Source organism: Diabrotica undecimpunctata, chromosome 7, assembly GCF_040954645.1.
Source record: "Diabrotica undecimpunctata isolate CICGRU chromosome 7, icDiaUnde3, whole genome shotgun sequence".
NCBI lineage: Eukaryota > Metazoa > Arthropoda > Insecta > Coleoptera > Chrysomelidae > Diabrotica > Diabrotica undecimpunctata.
Genome location: NC_092809.1, coordinates 70446420 through 70470324, shown reverse-complemented (window position 1 = coordinate 70470324; position 23905 = coordinate 70446420). Strand labels below are relative to the sequence as shown.

At 33.1% G+C, this 23905-nt stretch overlaps 1 protein-coding gene across 3 annotated transcripts in view; it reads right to left on the bottom strand.

Annotated features, from left to right (window-relative positions):
* LOC140445467 (cAMP-dependent protein kinase catalytic subunit alpha-like) overlaps positions 1 to 23584 on the bottom strand; it is a 47140-nt gene extending 23556 nt beyond the window's left edge. Inside the window, exons 1-2 of one of the 3 annotated variants that reach the window (XM_072537497.1) lie at positions 23452 to 23584; positions 462 to 614 (exon numbers count right to left, since the gene is read on the bottom strand). In XM_072537497.1, the coding sequence (XP_072393598.1) occupies positions 462 to 614; positions 23452 to 23502 (204 nt within the window). In that variant the 5' untranslated portion in view covers positions 23503 to 23584. Of the gene's footprint in view, positions 1 to 461; positions 615 to 15057; positions 15186 to 15384; positions 15690 to 23451 lie in introns of those variants that run through there. The other 2 variants (XM_072537498.1, XM_072537499.1) reach the window with 2 other exon arrangements.
* Between the last annotated feature and the right edge of the window lie 321 nt (positions 23585 to 23905).

Genomic DNA, 23905 nt, shown 5'->3' with positions numbered 1-23905 from the left:
CTACGCGCAACTAAAAATACAAATAAAAAAAATACAAAAGAAGTAAAAACTTCTGGTGTATAATGATATAGTATTTTATTAAAAAATAATTAAAATTTATCAAAAAGGATTAAAATTGTTCCAAAACATTTTCGGTTCAGTCGAACAATGTCTTCAGTGAAACTTGAAAGTATATTTCCACTTTAAAATTTCGACATTTAAATTTTTAAAAATGTGGAAAATACTATTTTAAAATCAATTTTCTCACAATTTTTATTTCAGATTTTTTTTGAAAACCATTTCCACATTGCAAACCGGAATGTCGAAAATAAAATAAAAATGTAATATATATTATAATTACAGTTAACCGTTAGTGAAAAATGTAAAATATTCAGTGAACAATATGCCACAATATTACAGTTTCGGAAACATACTCTTATTGTAGGCATTTCTTAATAATTTCAAAATTTGTATCTACTCACCACTCGCCCAAAAGAACCTGTACCTAGAGTTTTTATTTTTATATAAAGTTCTAACCCTTGGGAACCAGCACGTGCCTTTTTCTCCCATTTCCAATAAAAATCTCTTCTTAAAGATTCCAATATCTCCGTGTAGGCTGTTTTGACTTTACCTTTCTAAAAACAAATATCAGGTTTTACATGAAAATATTAGATGTGCTCGTATAAAATAGAATGGAAGTAAAAACTATTGTTTTAAGGACGGCTTGGCAAAGTTACACTTGCCATTGTCAAGTCAGATTAGTTTTGCTTCTTCCTGATGTGCGAGGAGAAAATGATTTTTTAGGTCGGTGCATGCTGTGTTTAAATACCTTTTAGCGTTTCTTGTGACTGGCCCTGTGCTCAGAGTGTTCTTCTTCTTCATGTGCCGGGCTCGATTATCGAGCGTTGGCTATAGTAATTTTGTTGACGGCAGCTCGGAAAAGAGATGCAGAGGATCTGTTAAACCAATCTCTCAGGTTTCTAAGCCATGACGTTCTTCTTCGACCTGGCCCTCTTCTTCCATCTACCTTGCCTTGTATTATTAAATGGAGTATATTATATCTCTCTGGGTGGCGCAGAACATGACCAAAGAATTCAATTCTGCGATTTTTGACTGTTTTGACGACTTCAGTAACTTTTCCCATCCGATGCAAAACAACTTCGTTACGAACTCTATCCACCCAACTTATTCGTAGGATTCTCCGATACACCCAGATTTCAAAGGCTTCCAATTTCTTGAGAAGTGTATCTGTGTCAAAGTCCAACCTTCGACAACATACAAAAGAGTAGAGATCACATAACATCGCACTAATCTAATTTTCAGACTTAAAGTAATATTGTTTCCACATAACAGTTTCTTCATCCTAAAGAATGCAGCTCTGGCCTTCTCTATCCGTATTCTAATTTCTTTGCTCATGTCACAATTCTTATTTTTTAGATTACAACCAAGGTAAGTGATACTGTTAGTTCTCTCTAGTTGTTCACCATAAGCTGTTACCACTTCCTGTTGTATTGGCGTTTTACTGACGACCATCACCCTTGTTTTTGCGGTGTTTAGCTTAAGGCCATATTCATCACACGTTGTGGTAATCCTATTAATTAGATGTTGAAGTTCTTCGTAATTGCTTGCAATTAATACTGTGTCATCGGCATATCTCAAATTATTAATATTGACGCCATTCATTTTTATACCACATTGAACATTATTCACTGCTTTATTGAAAACGCTCAGAGTGTTCGCTATTTTAATTTCCAGGTTTTTCTCTAGATTTCGTTTCCATGTATCTGGGAGCCTTTGGGCATCATCTCTGGTATTTAAATTTTTAGGATGTTTTTCGGACAGTATTGCTTTCCTGATTACAGGTTCGGTCCTATTTTCAATGTTGGCTATAGTCGGTTCGCTATTCCCAGTCCGAACTGTTTAGTGAATTTAGTAATTATTTTTTTGCGAAGTTAGTTACTTTTTGACAGACTAGAAGTGGCTGGAAATTACTATACAACCAAACACACGTACTCATAGCCAAAATTAATAGTAAATAAACTAAATAGTAAATAAAATGGAACTTTATGGATCAATAGACAATCAATGTTTATTTATTTACACCATATAATAAATAGTTATGTTAAATTATAAAAACTGAAATATATTTTTTAAATATATACTATCCAAAATTTTATGGGTTTAGTATACACTTCCACTATTTATAATAATTCTTCTTTTTTCAATAAAAGAAGTCTGTAATAAAAGTTTATTTAAGCTGTTTAATACTGCGAGCTGGGAACTTTTGTGTTTTAGGTTTCCAGCTATGAATCTGTCAAAATATGCCCGAGTTGAGCGAATGGACCTTAGCATCGTTGTTCCATTCAAGTTTTTTATGCAAGACATAAAATAAAAAGCAATATCATATATACGGTACTGGAACCAGTATTGGACACGGCACCAGTGATGGACACTCAACAAATTAATGCATATTATCAAGCAACCTTTACTCTAATTACCCCCACAAACACGTAAAATCTCCAATAGAAATCTGTAATATTTGCTCTGTTTGCAGCTGCTTCGTCTAGATGCCGCTAGTTGTATTAAAATGAACATAATTTTCCACATGGCAATTTTGGCGCCAAGATTATTAGTTTAGCAGTTTAGCAGTAGTTAGCAAGGAATTAGTTTCTTAACTTATACAAACTTCAAAATTGGTGATTTATTAAGTTTACTTAAGTGAATCAACAGTAAAGGTATGTAGTTTAATGTGTGTTTATTGTTTTTAGCTAATTTTTATCGGTAAAAAGATTTAATTTGGGTGTCCAATACTGGATCTACAATTAAACGTATGTTCCTAAAATGGACAGGGTGTCCATGTAAGGGCAAATAAGTTTTTATTTGAAATCACTGGTAAATACATAGAAATAAAAAATGCTATGTTCTGCTATAAACAGGAAGTCTATATGTTGAGTGTATCCAGTATTGGACATGGCCATTAAATGAGTGTCCAATAATGGATACGAAAATGTCCATTACTGGTGTTAAGAAATAATTTTGTTTTTTTATTTTACAGCTGGTCATTTATGATGGATAGAAAGGAACATAAAAAATATACAAATGGCAGAAGCTCTATTGGCAGCAAAAATGGGTATGCCAGTTGCAACTGCAAGTAAGAGATTTGGTGTATCTCGTATTACGTTGCGCAATAAGCTAAAAGGAATAAGTCCGGAGGTATGCAACATGGGCCCTCCTACAGTTCTCACTGCAGATGAGGAAGATCCCATTGTTAAGTGGATTGTCGATATTGCAAGAGCTGGGTTTTCTGTAACGAAACAATGCTTAGTCGACACAGTCACCAAGTTGATAAATGAGTTAGATAGAAAAACTCCATTTACCGAAGGTATTCCTGGTAAAAAGTGGTTTCAGTCTTTGCTGAACAGACATCCCAACATATCGTTAAAGACGTCAGAGAAACTTACCGGTTATCGTGGCCAATTAACAGAAATCGATATACGCAATTGGTTTCAAGAAGTTTCAAATTACTTTAAAGATAATGGCTACTCTGACATTTTAGAACATGCACATCGAATTTTTAATGCTGATGAAACAGCTATTTCATTGTGCCCTAAAACTGGGAAAGTTTTGGCTCCTAAAGGAGATAAAAATATCTATAGTGTCTCAAAAACGCCAGAAAAAGAAAATCTTACTGTTTTACTTACGGTATCAGCATCTGGAGAAATTTGCCCTCCTATGGTGGTATATCCATATAAGAGGGTACCTACAGATATTGTTACCCAATTTCCGAAATCTTGGGGACTGGGCAAATCGGCCAATGGGTGGATGACAGGAGAGGTATTTTTTGAATACATGGCGAATATATTTGAGCCATGGTTGACAGAAAATAATATAGAACGACCCGTTATATTTTTTGTGGGTGGGCACAAATCTCATTTGACATTACATTTGAGTATTTTTTTGCGTGAAAAGCAAATCATTTTAGTTGCATTTTATCCAAATGCAACGCATGTATTACAACCTCTGGATGTTTCTGTTTTTTACCCATTGAAATGTCAATGGAAATCGCATGTCAGAAAATGGTTGGCAGAAAACGAAAACCAGCCGTTAATGAGACATCACGTGGCTACTCCCCTAGAAAATATTCTGAATGAATCTATTTCTCCCGCTATTATTAAAAATGGATTTCGCGTTTGTGGCCTCTTTCCTTTTAATCCAAATAACCTGGATTATTCAAAGATAATTTGTATACAGAGGGTTAATAAAGAAGAAAATCTTCCTGAAAACAATCGAAATTCGGCTAATGATATAAAAATATGTTTAAATATTTTAGAAAGTAACATTAGTCCTAAAACATTGAATGCTATGAAAGCACAAAACTCTAAAGAGGCATGGAATGGGCAAGAGTCAACATTGGATTTATACAATGTGTGGAAAAAGATACGGGACATAGTTTCAATTCCAGAGCCAAGTGAGAACGAGAATCTGTCACTAGAGAATTTAAATAATGAAAACAATGAAACACCGCAAGATGAAAACGATATTCCAGAAATTCTTCTAACAAACCACAAAAACGAAATGCCGGAAGATGCCAAAAGATCAAATACTAAACGTTTTGAAATCAACACGGTGAATACTCAACGGACTCCAGATATCACCCAGAGATCATCAAAAGCTAGTGGTTCAGCTGAAATAAGTCTATACTATCAACCACCTCATCAAGAGGAGGACAATCAACAATTTAAAGAGATATTTGTCAAAACAAATAGTCCATCTGGTGATTCCCCATTTAAAAAATATCTGTTTTGGCCTAAAGACGAAGTAAAATCACATCGTCAAATTAAAGAAAGACCACGCTTAGTCATTACATCAGACTATTGGTTAAATGAGCAAAAAAAAAGAAAACCTGCGAAAAGAAAAAGAACAACTGAAACAAAGCAGAAAACGAGCTCGTGAAGAAAAACAAAGGCAAAAAATTGACAAAGAAAAGATTTTAAAAAAATGCAGGAAAGGAAAAAATCTGCCTGGAATTAAAAAGGAAGAGTCAGATAAAAAAATTAGTTGGAAGTGCTTCAAATGTAATACAGCCTGGAAAGACCAACATTTCTTGGAAAAAAGGCAAAGTGGCTTAGTTGTGCGCATTGTGAAAATAAGGTACACAAAATTTGTGTCCCTTCCAAGTATATTGACAGTTTAGGACTTGCTTTAGACTCCGAAGATGAAGATGAGTTTGTCTGTGAAAAGTGTAAAATTACCGTGGATAGTAGTGATACATGTGAGAGTTCAGAAGAAGAAGAGGACCAGTTGATTATACTTTTTATTTATATTCAGTTAGTTACCTATATTAGACCAGTTTAAATAAAATTGCAGCTAAATTTTGGAGAATATTAATCAATTATTCTTTTTCTTTCAATTATATTGGGGGCAATTTAGGTTCAAAATTATGGAATAAATTCAGTTTTTCATAGGGGTCGTGTGGTATCTCATTTGAAAGGTTATTCAATTCAATTCTCTATTCAGTTATATTAACATTAAAATCATTATTTTTACAGGGTGGTCATAAAATGTTTTCCGAATTAAATTAACTGACACAAAAAGAAGAATTTATCTAATTTATTTAACTCAAAATTCATTTTACCGCTGTCAGAAAATAGAAAAATATGCTTATTTGACAAATAAACAATGTTTATCTCTTAAATTAAATATTCAATCTGCCAAGAGGCATGTGGGTGGCGGGTTTGACATTTAATTTAAGCAAAAAGCAATGTTTATTTATGAAATAAACATTTTTTTCATATTTTCTGATAGCAGTAAAATGTATTTTAAGCTAAATAAATGACATAGATTCTTCTTTTTGCGTCATTTAATATGATTCAAAAAATATTTTTTGGCCACCCTATATAAATAATAATGTTAATGTTTATATTACTAAGTAAACAATGGAATAACCTTTAAAATGAGCTATCACACGACCCTTATTCCTATTTAAAAAAATCATCGATTTCGTGATCACGCCCAAATGGATGACGTCACTATTATGGCAATATCTCGAAAAATCATAATTTAAAAATAAAAATCGTCCTGTCTCAGGATTTTTCCCAAAAGTGGCATATTCTTGATCAAATGAATTTATTCCATAATTTTGAACCTCTCTATCCATATATAAGAACGGTGTCCATAACTGGGTATGCAACTGTCCAAATTAGGATCGATTGAAAATATCGATGTCCATTACTGGAGAAAAAACATTAATTAATAATGAATATATCTTTTTGGGTTGTTGTTTTTATTTTGGTAAAATGAACTTCTGTACTGATTAAAGACAGTCTGAGCAATAAGCAAGTGTCAAGATTGGTTCCATTACGGTACAGAGTGAGTTTTATGTATAGAACGCCTTAATTATCTCGAAAATAGCTTGCACGATTTTTATAGATTTTGGTGGTTAAGAGTCTCGGGATGAGACCAATATCTGTGGTATTTACATTGTTGTCAATCTTTCGTTTTTTTTTAAATGTATTGAACTTTCTTATTTCAAATGGAACATATAAGTATATGAACATACTTTATGGCCCGCACGCATGTGTTCTACATGGTTTTCTGGCACCCAGTGCTGTAATTTTTCATATTACTTGTCGTAGGCATCTCTCGACTTATGTGGTAGTAACTTTTGTGTTGTTTTTTCCGCTTTTTTTAAAATTTGGTTAGTGATCACAAAAGTATCTTGCATTTTCACGGTTTTATTTTGACACATTTGACAGCATTTCCGTAGCGTAGCAACATAAATCGGACGATAGAATGTCTCCTAGTAAATATATTGTCAAAATGAAATCGAATTTTTGGATTTATTTGAACATATTTATTTTTAGATGCAATAACGAATTAGTATGACATAAAAGTTTGTATGCACCGCGGGTATTGATAGACGTATATGCCCTCGGGCGACTTACCAGAGGCCCTATGTATGTACGTATGAAAATTACTGAGTTCTCGGGCAGAACCGCGTTGAGAATTTAAAGCTCGACGATTCGGCATCCATTTTGGAGCAACTTTTAAGAAGGATATGGTTCCGTTGGAATTCGGGGTCTCAAACTGCCTACTCTCCTCACTTGTGACGTACCAGTATCTTGTTCTGTATAAATACAGGAACACTCAAACGGCACTGAGGTCTCAGTTTGCCTACTCCTCAGTGTCGAGTGACAACCGGTCTTACCCTGTGAGGCCGCTTTTATACCATCCGTATGCGCGGGAACGGTATGCCCTGACGTGGTCTGAGCTGACGTGGCATGAGCGTCGTGGGTTGGGGTGAGGGGTCGCTGAAGCAACGGTCGCCATGTTGCCGGCAAGTGTTTAGCATCATCGCGCGTGTTTAAACTCTTAGGCCGTTTTTCGATCTTGATAGCTTCACGAATGATTCTCGATTTTAAGGAGCGGATGGTAGCGATGGTTTTTGCTTTTTCGAAATCTATTTTGTGGCCTGTCTGAATATGATATTGGGCTAGGGCTGAAGTGGTATCGGGATGTCTGACTGATAGAGAATGTTCGTAAATACGGCTATGGATTCGTCGGTTTGTCTGTCCTACGTATGTACGTGGGCAACTGGAACAAGGTATCCCGTATACTATATATATATATATATATATATATATATATATATATAATATATATATATATATATATATATATATATATATATATATATATAATACAAAATTAGTGTTTCTTGGGTTTATGTTCAATAAATAATATTAAATTTGGAACTAGATTTTATTATTCAAGATTTTTCGTCAAGAATCTAAAATTTACAAGATTAAAAACAAAAAGTTATTGTAAAATATATAAAAACACTCATCAAAACGTAAAGCGAGACACTAATAGTAATGAATTGACAGAGGTAAAATTAAGATCTGATATCTCATGGTTTATTGTGATTAATATATACTTATTTCTACATAAGCGTATCGTTGGTGTTTTCGAGAAAGGTAAAGTGGAGATATGTTAAAACTTGGAGTTATATTTATTATTATTTAAATCAGATTAAAACATATTTTATTTAGATTACTATTGTTATTATTACTATCTAAAACTAAAGTTTACTATAGAAATTGAACAGAATTGCTTTTATACTCTCAGTATGCGCGAGAACGGTATGCGCGGAAACGGTCTGTGCGGGATCGGTTAAGGCGGAGGTTACTAAAGCAGAGGTTACCATGTTGCCGACAGTCTTTTAGCGTCATGGCAAGTGTTTAAGTTATTAGAGCTTTTTTAAATTTAGATGGCTTCACGAATCATTTTCAATTTTAACGAGCGGATAGGAGCGATGGTTTTTGCTTTTTCGAAATCTAATTTGTAACCTTTCTGAATATGATATTTATTTCTGAATATGGCTAGAGCTGAAGTAATATCAGAAAATTTTACACATATAGAATGTTCGTAATTACGTTTCTGTATTCGTCAGTTTGTTTGTCCTATGTATGTACGTGGGCGATTGGGACAATGCATCTCATAGACACCATGGTCTGCATTTGGGGATTTGATCTTTTATTGATCTAACGAGATTGGACAACTTGGAGTGATTACTGAATATGATTTTAAAGTTTAGAGAGTTAAGAGTTTTAGTGATCTTGTCAGTGACACCTATAATAAAAGGTAGAAAGATTTTGGGTTGATCAGATGGCAAGGGTTCTTTTTTGGATGAAATGGGGTTTAGATGTTTTTGAATTATACTATTGATTTAAGTTTTGTGGTAACCGTTTTGTGAGAGTAATTGTGAATTGATTTCCGATGATCTCTATTTGTTGTAGTGTGTAAGGTGAGTGTTTCTCACAGGAATGGGAAAGACGCTTCAGACTCAACTTCAATTGTGAATTGAATACTGGAATTAATGTCATTCAGGTGGGAGAGGAAGAGATCTAATGTGTCTTTACCAAGGGGTCAAATGACAAATACCGTTTCGAAATGTTCGGAATGTTCCATGTATATATATATATATATATATATATAATATATATATAATATATATATATATATATAATATATATATATATATATAATATATATATATATATAATATAATATATATATCGTAAGGTCGATATATATATACCTATATATATAAAGGTCGTACTCCTTTTCTCGATATATATATATATATATATATATATATATATATATATATATATATATATATATATATCGAGAAAAGGAGTACGACCGTCAATCCAATATAAACTAAGGTACACTCGAAGAGTGGTGGGTTTTTCGGTCAAAGTGGAGAAATAAAAGACAACGACGATGGCTACTTCATCTATTTATTGAAGACGTTTCGCTTTCTGCTCAGAAAGCATCATCAGTTCATCTAAAAAGAACAATATGAAACCAAACATCCATAGAGAAGTTATAACCAAAGTGTGTTACCTTACAAAGACATGTAGCAGTCAGTGATGTTAAAAATATGAAAAAGCTTACAAAGCTGGACATTCAGAGTTAACGTTGTATATAACAATTAAATTGAAACTAGGTAAAGTTTGCAATTTGACAAATTTAGCACAGCAAAAGAACATGTGATATGAATCTGATTCATAGAATCCTTTTCATTACGGTCCTTAATGTTTGAACCTTTGGACTGTGGAAATTTTTATTAATCTTCACCTGTTAGCTGGCTAACTAGTGACGTCATAATATTATAATATATGATATATTGGATTGACTTCTCTTGCTTTGTTCTTTGTTGACAGATCAATCACTGTAGGGTTAAATGGTGATCTTAACCACCTTTTCCTTTCACTGCTTGGTTTTTTAACGACAAGTTGTCAACCAAATTTATCACATTCTTTGAATATACCGCCTTAATACATAGAGGTTGGTAGCTTGCCTTGCTGTTTTATGTCATTGTGACTTCAAGGCCACTTCTACTCACGTTGTTGTGCGTGGGTGTCAAACCTTTAAATTCATTTACCAACGAGCCTCAGTAAGCTAAAGACTGGTAACTTCATTTTTTTTCTTTATTACTATTAATCTTTAATAACTTATAATGTTACCTAAAGTTAAAATTAAAATATAATTTTTAAATAAATTTGTTGGAAGTGCAATCTAATGATCTTTCTAGTTCTTTACACTTTAAAATAAACCTTAATGTTTTTTACTAAGTTTTTATAAAATTTTTTTTATATATACATGTATTTTTATCACATGTTCTTTTGCTGTGCTAAATTTGTCAAATTGCAAACTTTACCTAGTTTCAATTTAATTTGTAAGCTTTTTCATATTTTTAACATCACTGACTGCTACATGTCTTTGTAAGGTAACACACTTTGGTTATAACTTCTCTATGGATGTTTGGTTTCATATTGTTCTTTTTAGATGAACTGATGATGCTTTCTGAGCAGAAAGCGAAACGTCTTCAATAAATAGATGAAGTAGCCATCGTCTTTGTCTTTTATTTCTCCACTTTGACCGAAAAACCCACCACTCTTCGAGTGTACCTTAGTATATATATATATATATATATATATATATATATATATATATATATATATATATATATATATATATATATATATCCGTGGCCGGTCTCCGCTTTCGTGGAGGAGGAGCTCCGAACTGAGTAGGGGCTCTTCTGTACTTCACGGAAGACAGACTGGGTGGGGGATATCCTCAACCTCGACACGGCACGTCCCATATGGCTGATAGGGAAAGTTCCTGCAGATATGCAGGACAGGTACGAATAAGGCATTGCCAAATAAGTACCCGCGGATCAACTGAGGATATGACATTAGGCAGCAGTAATGCCATTACTGGATTAAGGCTGTGGGAAGTAAAAATACTGTAGGCCTAATTCCAGATACTCACAGGCGACACTCACATTATGAGTTAAGCGGCTGTGATACTGCGATCTTAGGGCACTCTTTTGTCCTGGAGTTTGAGAAATCGGCTTCGAAGGAGGAGGAACTAAGACTTTTAGTGAACGGCATAAGGATGCAGTAGGCAAGGAGAAACCACTGCATTAAAGACTTCTTGTAAGTATCTCTAGTACAATTATCATGGTGATAAAAAACTTTAAGATTCCGACTACTGATCATGAAAATCGGAATTCAAGATCCGGCAGGGTAGGTAAACCTTGCTCAAACTGTGAGGCCTTCCAGGTGGTTATCAAGAGAAATCCTCACGAACCAAACTACATTCTAGATGATGGATCTCTAAGAGTATTGCGAACAGCCATAAAGATAGGTACATGGAACGTTAGAACAATGTACAAGGCGGGAAAAATCTAAAATGCTATTCAAGAAATGGAAAGACTCTCGATTAATATTATGGGAATAAGCGAAATGCGCTGGACAAATACGGGATACCGAGTTATCAAAGATCACAAAATATTCTACTCAGGAAATATTAAGAACAAACATATAAATGGAGTGGGCCTAATTATGAATAATAAGATCGCCAACTGTGTCAGTCACTTTGTACCTGTATCAGAAAGGATGCTCTTAGTTCAGCTAAACACAACTCCCATAAAAACAAACATTATTCAAGTATACGCTCCTACAGCGGACGCCCCAGAAGAAATCATAGAAGAATTTTACAATGACCTTACTAACATTGTCAAAAGGATTCGGAAAAACGAAATAATACTAATAATGGGAGACTTTAATGCCAAAGTTGGCAAAGGACAAAGTGGAAATTTAGTGGGATCCTTTGGTCTAGGGGAACGTAATGAACGCGGAGACCGTTTGATTGAATTTGCAACTGAAGAACAGCTCGTAGTGACAAACACCTTTTATGATCTTCCTCCAAGACGACTATATACGTGGAAATCTCCCCAGGATACTCCAGATCACATAGTACGAAATCAAATAGACTATATTCTTATTAACAAACGATTTAGAAACTCTATAACATCTGTTAAAGCGTACCCGGGATCCGACATAAATTCGGACCACAATCCACTTATCGTCAAAATGAAACTTAGTTTAAAGAAAATTCAAAGACCCAAAATTATGAAGTACGATATTAACCAACTGAAAAATAAAACAGTAAAGGAAAAGGTACAAAAACGCCTAAAAGAAAAAACGTGGGCTCGTACAGAAAAACCATGGGCCCGTACAGAAACAGATAACACAGATGTAGAACTAGAAAATTTGCACAAAGTAAGTCAAAAAATAACAAAGAAATACTTAAAACCTGAAAGAACAAATAAAAAGGAATGGACGACGGAGGAGATTCTATGTATGATGAAAGACAGAAGAAACGCTAAAGATAATAAGAACTACTACAACAACATAAATAACGAAATAAAAAGGGCTATTAAAATAGCAAAAGAAAATTGGTTTAGCTCGAAGTGTACAGAGATAGAGTCATTACAACAAAAACATGATTCATTTAACCTCCATAAAAAGATTAAAGAAGCGGCAGACTTATATAAACACAAGAACACTGGATTCCTGACAGATAATCAGGGAAACGTAGTACTGGAAGTAGAGCATAAAAGAGATATTTGGATTAAATACGTAGAAAAAACTTTTGAAGATATACGAAGTAACACTGGTATTACAACAAACACCAATTGCGAATCTGGACCACCATTTACAGTCGAAGAAGTAAAATATACCATCAAAAGCACCAAAGATAGGTAAAGCAGTGGGCCCTGATAATTTTCACTCAGAATTCTTAAAACTTATTGACTATGATGGCATAAAATGGTTGATATTTAACAGTATATATGATACGGGCGTGGTTCCCCAAGAGTGGTTAGTGTCAACTTTTATAAATCTTCCAAAAAAACCCAATGCGAGAAAGTGCGAAGACTATAGAATTATAAGCCTTATGAGCCATTTACTTAAAACATTTCTAAAGGTCATTCACAAAAGAATATATACAAAATGTGAGGAACAACTAACAAGAACACAATTCGGATTTCGTGATGCTCTGGGAACACGGGAGGCCCTTTTTGCTGTACAGGTGCTATTTCAGAGATGCAGGGATGTGAATTGTGACATATACGTATGCTTTATAGATTACCAGAAGGCATTTGACAGAGTAAAACATGACAAATTAATGACTCTAATGCAAGAAATTGGAATTGACAACAAAGATCTTAGAATTATCAGAAACATTTACTACAATCAAACTCCCAAAATCAAAATAGAAGACCAGTTAACTGATAAAATTGCAATAGAACGTGGATACAAGGCTGTATTTTGTCTCCATTGTTGTTCAACATTTATTCTGAATGGGTATTTAAGGAAGCTTTAGACGGTTGTGCGAAAGGAATACTAATAAACGGTGAATGGTTGAATAACATTAGATATGCAGATGACACTATAGTTTTTGCCGATAATCTGAATGACTTACAGATATTAACAAATCGCATAACAGAAGTCAGCAACAGATACGGACTTGCTCTTAACATAAAGAAAACCAAATTTATGACAATTAGTAAAAAACCAATACTAAACGCTCAACTTCCAATCAACCAACAGAATATCGAAAGAGTCGAGCAATATACATATCTAGGCACCAATTTAAATAGCCAATGGGACCACTCAACAGAAATTAAACAGCGAATAATAAAAGCAAAAGCAGCATCCGTTAGAATGAGAACCATTTTCAACAGTCGAGACATATCATTAAAAACAAAATGCCATCTATTGAATTGCTACATATTCACAGTTCTGCTCTACGGAATGGAAGCATGGACACTGACTGTTGCATCTATGAATCGGCTCGAAGATTTCGAAATGTGGTGTTATAGGCGCATCTTACGTATATCCTGGGTTGACAGAGTTGCTAATGTGGAGGTCCTGCGTAGAAGGGGGAAAGAATGTGAAATTCTCATGACCGTCAAAACTAGAAAGTTGGAATATCTAGGACATGTAATGATAAATCAAGAACGTTACGGCCTTCTCCAGCTGATTCTCCAAGGGAAAGTAAATGGTAAGAGAGGACCGGGAAGAAGACGCATTTCCTGGCTTCAAAATTTACGAAAGTGGTATAACACGACTACCACTGAACTGTTCCGCGCTGCAATAAATAAAGTAAAGATAGCCGTGATGATCGCCAACATCCGGAACGGATAGGCACTTTAAGAAGAAGATATAATATATTATATATATATATATATATATATATATATATATATATATATATATATATATATATAATATATATAATATATATATAATATATATAATATATATATATATATATATATATATATATATATATATATATATATATATATATATATGTTCAATATTTGTGGATTATGAAAAGGCCTTTGACACCATAAATTCAACAAAACATGTTGGAAGCCTTGAGATAATGTCGAATTTACTATCGGTATGTAAATATACTTAAACACATATACCAAAACGAGATAGCTAATGTTAGAGTGTGTGATCGTCAAAATCAGAAATTCCCAATACAATGTAGAGTACGTCAGGGGCATACTATATCGCCGAAACTGTTCACTGCACTTTTGGAATATATATGTGAAAGGGAAAGACTGACCGACACGGGCATAAACATAAATGAAGAAAAAAGTTAGCCACGTGAGGTTTGCAGATGAAATTGTGCTAATAGCTCATAGAATAAATGAGGCTAAAGAACTTTAAAATCAGCTCTACCTTTCCTCGCTAGAAAGGGGATTAAAAATAAATATATGTAAAACCTAGATGATGACAAATCTTGTAGTCAGCGAAGATTTATACGTAGGAACAAGATGCATAGAGATGCATAGGCTGATGCTCTAAAGAGAATAGCAACACTGAAGTGGTACTGGGCAGGTCACGTGGTTCGAATGACAGATAACAGATGGATAAATTGTATAATGAATGAAGACCAAGAGATGATGCCATAATGCTGTGTTCTTCCCAAACTTAATAGACTGTTTTCAATACCTGGATAAAAATGGATAAAAATTCAGATATGGTGTACTCAAATAAATTAGTACACTCAATATTTTTTAGAACAATTGAACCTAATTATATTATAACAAAAATGATACTAACAAATTTACGAACAGCCTCATTCTATGTTTGTTGCTTATTTCATTGCAACCTTACAAAATTTAATAGAAAAACTTACCATACATAAATGCTAGATATAAGTATCTTATAACATTTAATAAAACAACAGCAGTTAAAAACATTTCAAATGATATTTTGGGATTTAACGGTTGATATAATAATCTTGGGAAGTAGTTTTTAAAGAAAATATTATATAGTATCAAGTTTATTGTACTACTTTAAGTAAAATGCCAAGTTTACGTATATACATTTACAAATAAGTTATCGTGCTCATTATAACTGTGTACAATTTAAAAAAGTAATACGTCTGCTATTTCCTAGCGAACTAATTATCTACTACGTTTTGCGTAGGTAATTGGTAAAAATGATAAATAGAGAAACTTACCCGGTAAAATTCCTTGGAGAATATCATGTTAAGTGGAATTTTGATCGAATTAAATAATCTATTCTAATAACAAAACTTTTGTCACCGCGAAGCGACGTACACCTCTTCTGAAAACTCAACTAAAACCACCATTACTTTAATACTGAAGTTTCTGTGTGATGGACAACCTGCTGGCTGGTTTATAATCAATAAATATTGAAATCGCTGTCCATCCAGTCGTGGTGGTTTTAGTTGAATAATCAAATTAAGCCTAAATATAGCTTATTCGTAAAGGTAAACTGATTTCACTGGCAAATACGATTCCTCGCTTAAGCAAGGGGAATCACAGCTTAGGGTTGCATGCTCTAGTGCGCAAGTAATCGGCGCAAGATCATTCTCTCTAAAAAATTTACAGTGTTGCCGTTACGATTAAAATTTATAGGGCTAAAGAAATATTTAAATTGATATGTTTTTATGTAATCACTGACCGAAAAACATAAATATATCAATAGTAAACTAATAGCATTATTCTAATTAAAGGCATAAAAGAAAATACGAAGGAAAAATGAAAGAAACAAAAACTATAATATTTAGCAAAAAAAAATTACAACTAACGTTAATATAGGCGTCTTTACTCTTTAGGATAATTTCCAACCAGGAAATATGTCTTCTTTCTGATACTCTATTGTTTTTCCTTTGCTTGTTAAAAAACTTAAAAGTGACCCTAAGGAACATAAATCATCTTGCAAGGTTACAGCAAACTAAGTCGATATTCAATTCCTTGTGAATGGCAAAATAAAAATCGGCCAAAAACTAAAATGAGACTGGGACAACCAGGACAAACCGCATAGGAACTCTATTTACAATACAAAGAACTCCACGACAGTATGAACAGGCTAAAAAACGGGAAAGCTGCATGTATGGATGATATATTCAGTGAACATATAGAGCACCTAGGTCAAAGAGCAAAAAATGGATTCAGCAGCTCTATAACACGTGCTGTAAGGGCTGAGAAATTCCAAAAACATAGAGACAATCCAACATAATAGCCTTGTCAAAGCCAGAAAAGGACCCAAAAAAGCTAAGTAACTACACACAAAGTAATAGTCGAAAACTCCAAACTGCATGGAATGGCAATACATTAGAATACACAGACTAACCTAGATATCTTGGAGTGTCCCCCTTACCTACAGACACACTGCAAAAGCTAACGGGAAGTAAATGAGGTGCATGTCCCACCGTTTTAAGAACAACAGCACCGGAATTGTGTTTTTTAACTGCCGAATATGCGTGCTCCGTTTGTAATAGATCTGGCTACACCAAACAAGTGGATACTGCGCTTAATGAGTTGCAGGATAGTAAGCGTATACACGCATACATATATATATATATATATATATATATATATATATATATATATATATATATATATATATATATATTTAATAGATTTGCATAAGGTATAACCTGTTTTTTGCATGGCATTAGAACATGTCTTTCTGCCACAAAATAATTGTATTTTTTTATTATTATTAAGGATAGGATAAGGATAAAAAACGTGGCCACTCGTTTCTTGTCTAGGGACCCATCAAGACATTTTTTTTTTAAAAACAAACTAGACTAGGTCACGGGCAGGAGGTATTAACAAATGGGGTATACCAGAGGTTTGAATTCTAACTACATAATGTTTGTAAATACATATATATTTAACCATATATGAGCTAAATATCTATTTTTGCTTCTAAAACAAACTTTATTAATATGGTGTATATTTCTTTCTCTTGTTGTGCTAATAAAGTAGGGATGTTAGTTGGTAGACTTACAAACTTATTCAGTTCTTGGTACAGCATATCTGTATGTGCAGTATATTTTTGACACTCTAAGAAAATGTGACTTATATCGGCTAAAGGTTTTTCTGGAAAGTAAGGACAACACAGAGAATCTAAGATGATACCAATCCTAAGCAAATGTGCTGGAAAGCGACCATGATTAAGTTTTAAACGTGATATAATTAATGACTTATATCTATTATAATTCCACGAATTGATGTGAGGAATGTTCGTCGGTAAAACCGGCTGAAGTTTAAAATAGAGGTTCTCTGAGGTAGTTAAATATTTACTGTATTGAGCTTTCCATCTAACCCTAACATCAGCCTTATATAAATTAATAAGATCTGATGAGTTGCACATGTTTACTCTCAATTCTGAGTCAAGTGCTTTTTAGCTGCGAGATCAACTGCTTCATTCCCAGTTATCCCTGAATGACCTCTAACCCAAACTAATGTAACTCGTACACCATAATCCTGCAGTTTATATACACTATTTTTATAGATAGAAGAATATTGTTGTTATAACGCTTAAAAGGAGCGCTTTTAATGGCGTGCAAAACTGCGAGAGAGTCTGTTACAATTACCACAGATAAAGGCAAATTCATCTCGCACCAATCTAAAGCTTTCCTAATAGCTATAGCTTCTGCACTAAAAATCGATAAATAATGTGGGACTTGATATTGCTCAACATGGTTAATATTAGAAACTAAAAATGCAGAGCCTGTTTTAAATCTTTTTTTGATCCATCCGTATAGATGATGATTTTATTCTCTTCTAAATTACAGAGTATAGATTTGAAAATTAATTTTGATAGAAATATATTATCTGGACAGTTTGGAATTATCATGGTTGGTTTAAATATTAAGGCTAGAAAATTAATTTCATAAACAGGATATTTTTTTTGACTATGTATTAGTTCTTTATTTCTCTCAGTGTCAATAAAAGTATCAGCAAGCGGGGGAGACGTTTTAATTCTCCAATATTTATTTAAAAGATTCTGGACCGCTATATTTGATATTTTTTTGACCATAAATGTACTAAACGTCCTATACTTTATTAACTGTTTATTAGCTAAATACTCTCTTCGAATGCACAAAGGCGGTTTTTGTGCTTCAGCGAGAACTGCACAATTAGGTGACGACATCATAATTCCTAGACTTATTTTAATTGCCCTATATTGAATTCTGTCTAAGATTAATAAGTTTGATTTGCTAGTTGAGGTATAAATAGTACATCCATAATCCATTAATGGGCGGATGTATTACTTATAAACAGTAAGGGATATTTTAACATCTGCACCCCATTTATATTTCGAAACTACACGCAGAATGTTAAGCCCTTTCTCACATTTTTGCTTTACGTGTGGCTGGTCCATAGGAGTTTATTATCAATATAGATGCCAAAATATTTATATTCTTTTACTATGGCTATAGTTAAATTACCTGTGGTAATCAAATCAGGTGTTTTAGTCTGTGCCTAGTAAGACATATAACCGCTGTCTTTTGCTCTGAAAAACTAAAACCCATAGTATGTAACCAATCACGCATGCAGAAAAAAATTTACTCTAAATCTGTAATACATCGTTCATATAAACTATGGATAGTGGAGAAACAAATATAATCCGCGTACTGAATAACTTTTATAGTGTCATCCATCAAACTATACAGCTCTGCTGTGTATACATTAAATAAAAGTGGACTCAATATTGATCCCTGAGGCAAATCGTTATATATTGTTCTTGGTCCGTGGAGTACATTCTTGTGGCCACGAATATAAATATTTCGGTTTAGAAACAAATTTTATTAAGTTAATTGATACCTGTTTGCTGATACCCATTCTACACAATTTTGTTTTTAAAATAATTAAATTAACCACATCATATGCACCTTTTAGGTCAACAAATAGGCATAACATGTATTTGTTATCAGATAAGCATATTTGTGCATCTGTAACCATATGGGTCAATGCATCTATAGTACTACCGCCTATCCGAAATCCATACTGTGTAGTGGGTAGGAGAGGATTGCTTTCAATAAAATATTCTAGGCGAAACTTAATCATGCGTTTAAAAGTCTTTGTCATTCTTCGTCCCATCAATAGGGTATTGGGACAGAAGGAATAAAAGGTTTTTTAACAGGCATGGATGCAGATGCTGCTAAAGATATAACTTTAAATAATTTTTTTGTTATTCAACAGTTATTTGAATCATTTAAAGATAAATTTGTACTGATTTCATTTTTAATAAATGCTTGAAAGGCTGACCAGTCGACACGACCGTCATTCCACTTGGTTGCCGGATTAATTTTGAAAGATATGGGAGCAATTTGGAGCTCAATTTGAATAGGGTAATGATTAGAACCTAAAGTGTCTTGATAAATGAACCAATTTACCAAATCTGCCAAGAAAGGGTAGATAAGAGTTAAATCAACTGCAGAGTGATTACCATTGGGATTAACTCTAGTAGGCGATTCATCATTTAAAGTAATTAGTACCAAAAAATCTAAAGCTTCTGTTAAAACCTTTCTCCAGCGATCTTCCGGAATAGGCACCACCTGTAATGGTGTACATTAAAATTGCCGCAAAAAATTGTACGAGAGGTATCAATCTGTACCAATAAATTTAACCAATCTTTTTTTGTGGCTGCTATGTCTAAAGGTTTGTATACTGAAACGAAAGAAATATTTATATCTGGAATAAATACTGCACATACTTCAATGCCCCTTGAAAAATTTTGGATATACTTTCTTGATAGTTAATTGTTTGTAAGATAAATATACCAACTCGTATCCGTCATCATATCCGTCATTACGGCATCTTTTAATGAAATTGTATCCCTTTATAATAAAATTACTATTAGACTTAAGCCAAGTTTCCGAAAGTAATATCAACATGGTTTTTATTAAGGTAATTTAACAAATTATTTTTATTAGATGTTATTGGTCTACTATTCCACTGCAAAATTACTAATTGGTTTTTAATTGTTTGTTTATTAGCCATTTTTAAAGTTTAATCAGTAAAATAGTTTTTCACTTGAATCTGATTTATTATATGTTTCCATAGGATCATTTGGATCACTTGGAACAAAGGCAGTTTCTAAAAAGTCCCTGATATTAGATTCCATGAGAGTATTTGGTGCAAATTGAAAAAATTTTTGAAATTTATTTATGAAAGAGGTAATTAACGTTATAGTTTTCTCTTTATAGTCCATAAATTCGTCTCTGTAGGGGTTAGGTATAATGGCTTTAGGTTTTTGACTAGGTTTATACGATTTTTTTACAGGCATCATATCAGGTGTAGGAGAGGTCGTGCGTGTTCGTTTAATTGTTTTAATAGTATTGGCTTTAGAAATTGGTTTTGGTTTTTTAAAAGTATTATTCGACGATGGACTGTCGCCAGAAGTATTCGGTAAAGTTGGAAAATTGTTATCGTTGCTTAAAATAGAGAATCGGTTATTCCTAGCCACTTTCGCATATGATGGATTATTATATATATTTTCGGCTTCTTTAAAAGAAATGTTTTCAACTGACATAATTTGTTTTATCCCATTTTGCTTTGCATATACAGGACAAATACGTGAAATTGAGGGGTGGTCGTTATTATTACAATAAATACACATATTATTTTCTTTACAATCCTCTTTTGTATGACTTGTATCTGTACACTTTTGACATCTCTCATTTTTTGATTTTCATTTTCTAGCTGAGGGGCCATATCTCAGACATTTGAAACACTGTACAACGGGTTGTATGTAAGGTTCAACATGAAAATTGCATAAATTTATTTGTATACATTTTGGAATTTCGTTTCCTAAAAATTCTACTATTATTATTTGTCTGTTTACCAAAACTACGTTTCCATCAGAGTCTATAATTTTCCTTTTTATACGATAGACACTTGATACCTGTTTGTTTGATTTGATAGCCGTTAATAAATATTCTTCAGGAAAGAAAGTATCTACAATCCTGACAACTAATTTTTTGTGAGTATAGAATTTTGGTATAAATGCTATTAAATCGTTTTTTATTATTACATCGTGGTTAACTAAGCTATTGGCTATTTCTAAGGTATTAAAAATAACCTTTACCCTATTAACTCCTACCGATTTTATATCTAATACATCTTTTTTTAAAATTTCATCTTTAAGAAGAAAGTGTCCCACATTATCACCTGGTCTATAACTGTTATTAAAATCTATTAGTTGAACATACCTGTTGTCATTATCACTTTTATTAAACGTGTTTTTTTCATCGGGCGGCTTATCGCGGCCCGTTTTTTCTGACATCACTTACGCCTTAAAAAACTCAACTATGGTGTCCGTAATTACAAATATCAAAACCAACAACTAATCATACTTATATTTTACAAAAGTTCAATCACCAGCTAATTCACAAAACTCGAATACGTCCACCCACGTTGACTAACGAATTCGAACGTTTTAAGATTTTATTTGGCCCAATGGAGAAAAAAAAGACATCAAAGACAATTAATCTCGTTGGAAACGAAAATTGCAATTTTAGATCGCTTAGGCAAAGGAAAAGGATCTGTGGCAATTGGAAAACATTTTAATTTAGGTGAATCAACTCAATTATTAGAATTAAGAGCAATTAAGAAGAATGAAGAAGAATGAATGAAGAATGAAGAAAATCTATAATTTCTGGTACAAAATTAAGCGCCAAATTTTCATCTTACTTAAGGGATATATTATTAGAAAAAACAAAAATAGCCATCACAATTTGGATTAAGGAACTAATTCAAAGAAAAATTTCTGTAAGTGGTTATTTAATTCAGGAAAAAGCTCTTCAGTTTTATGAGTTAATGAAACAGTCCGCTCCACCAACTTCCACTACCCAAGTAGGTAAATAATTTTCAGCTGGCAAAGGATGGCTAACCGGATTTATAGAGAGAAATGCACTTCATAATATCAAGATTACCGTAGAGAGTGCTACAGCAGATGAAGCAGCAGCAATAAATATTTCCACAGGAGCTAGCAAAAATTATTAAAGATGGGGTCTATTGTGCCCATCAAGTATTTAACGTTGATGAAACGGGACTGTATTGGAAAAAATGCCTAAATGTACTTACATCGCAAAGGAAGAAAAAACTGCAAGAGGACATAAAGCAAGTAAAGATCGAGTAACATTATTACTTTGAAGCAATGCATCAGGAGATCGGATGTTGAAACCGTTCTTAATAAATAAATATCTTAGACCACGTGCTTTAAAAGGCAAAGTTTTAAAACAACTTCCAATGACTAATAAGAAAGCTTGGGTGAGAACAGCTATTTTTACGAAATGGTTCAATAATTGCTTTGTGCCAGAAGTAGAAGCCCATATGAAGAAAAAAATTTCTCGAGTTTAAAGTTTAATTAATTATTGATAATGCAGCAGGTCGTCTACAGTTAGAACATCCAAACGGTCAAATAGTATTTCTTCCTCCCAATAGAACAAGCCTTATTCAGCCTTTAGATTTTAGCATACTTGCAAAGTTTAAAAAATATTACATAAAAATAACTTACAAATCCATCGTGAGTAAACTAGAAAATGAGCCCCTAACAGTAAAATACGTGTGGAAGCAATGTTCTATTTTTGATTGTTTGATTCATGTTGCATCTGCTTCCGCTCAAATAAGACCAAAAACTTTAAATGCCTATTTTAAAAAGGTTTGGCCAGCATGTGTAACAAGCAATGCAACCATTCAAACATCGGCACTATCAGATAAAATAATTATTTTGGCACATGAAATTGGCGAAGATAGTTTTAATACCTTCAGCTACGATGACATAGATAAATTGCTTGTGGATGATGCATTAAGTGACCATGATATAATTGATCAAACTTGAGATCTAACTTTAAATGACATCGTGAGTCTAGAAGATGATAATGATGAGGAAGAAAAACCAACCCCCCTCACTACCAAATTAATTCGAGAAGTGGTCACTACTGTAAAATAAAACATGGTACACTAGGAGAAAATAGACCAAGATGATCTAAACTATGACTGTATGGAAATACCAAATATATAACTTTTTCTTCTATGCAGAAATTCTCTTTATCGGTGTACCCTCTAAGATTTACAGCACGTCAAGAAAGTTGGAACCGACTAACGCGACGCGACGTAGACCTATATTGAGCCGAAATTATATGAATGGCATATCCGGACACTATAAAGTAAGGTAAAGTACTACAAAGAAAAGAAACTATATTCAACTTAACTAATCGGTACAAGAGTAAAGGTGACATTTATAATTACTTATTACTTACATATAATGCTGATGTAGCTATAATTTTATGATTCATTTTTGCACTTTTCATGAAGATAAAATAAAATTGTATGTTTTTATTTATATTTCATCTTTCCATATTTTAAAATTTTTGATAGATATTTTGACACTTGGCATACAATAATAGTAAATAAAAAAATGTCAACTGGATTTTTTCTTCTTCTTCTTGAATACTTTTTCCTGTAATTGTCTTTTATGTTTTTGTAGCAAATTGGCAACTACATACATAACATGCGAATAAATTCATTTTTAGTGTTATTAAAAAGTACTATGTGAAAAAAAAACCTGAAACTTGTCGATTTTTATTCTTATATTGTCAATTTACACTGTAAAAATATTATCCCCCTCTAGCACCCCCTTTGAATTATAAGCACCCCCTCGAAAATTTTAAATCACAAAGAGGGTCGTGTGGCACCTTGTTAGTAAGGGATTTT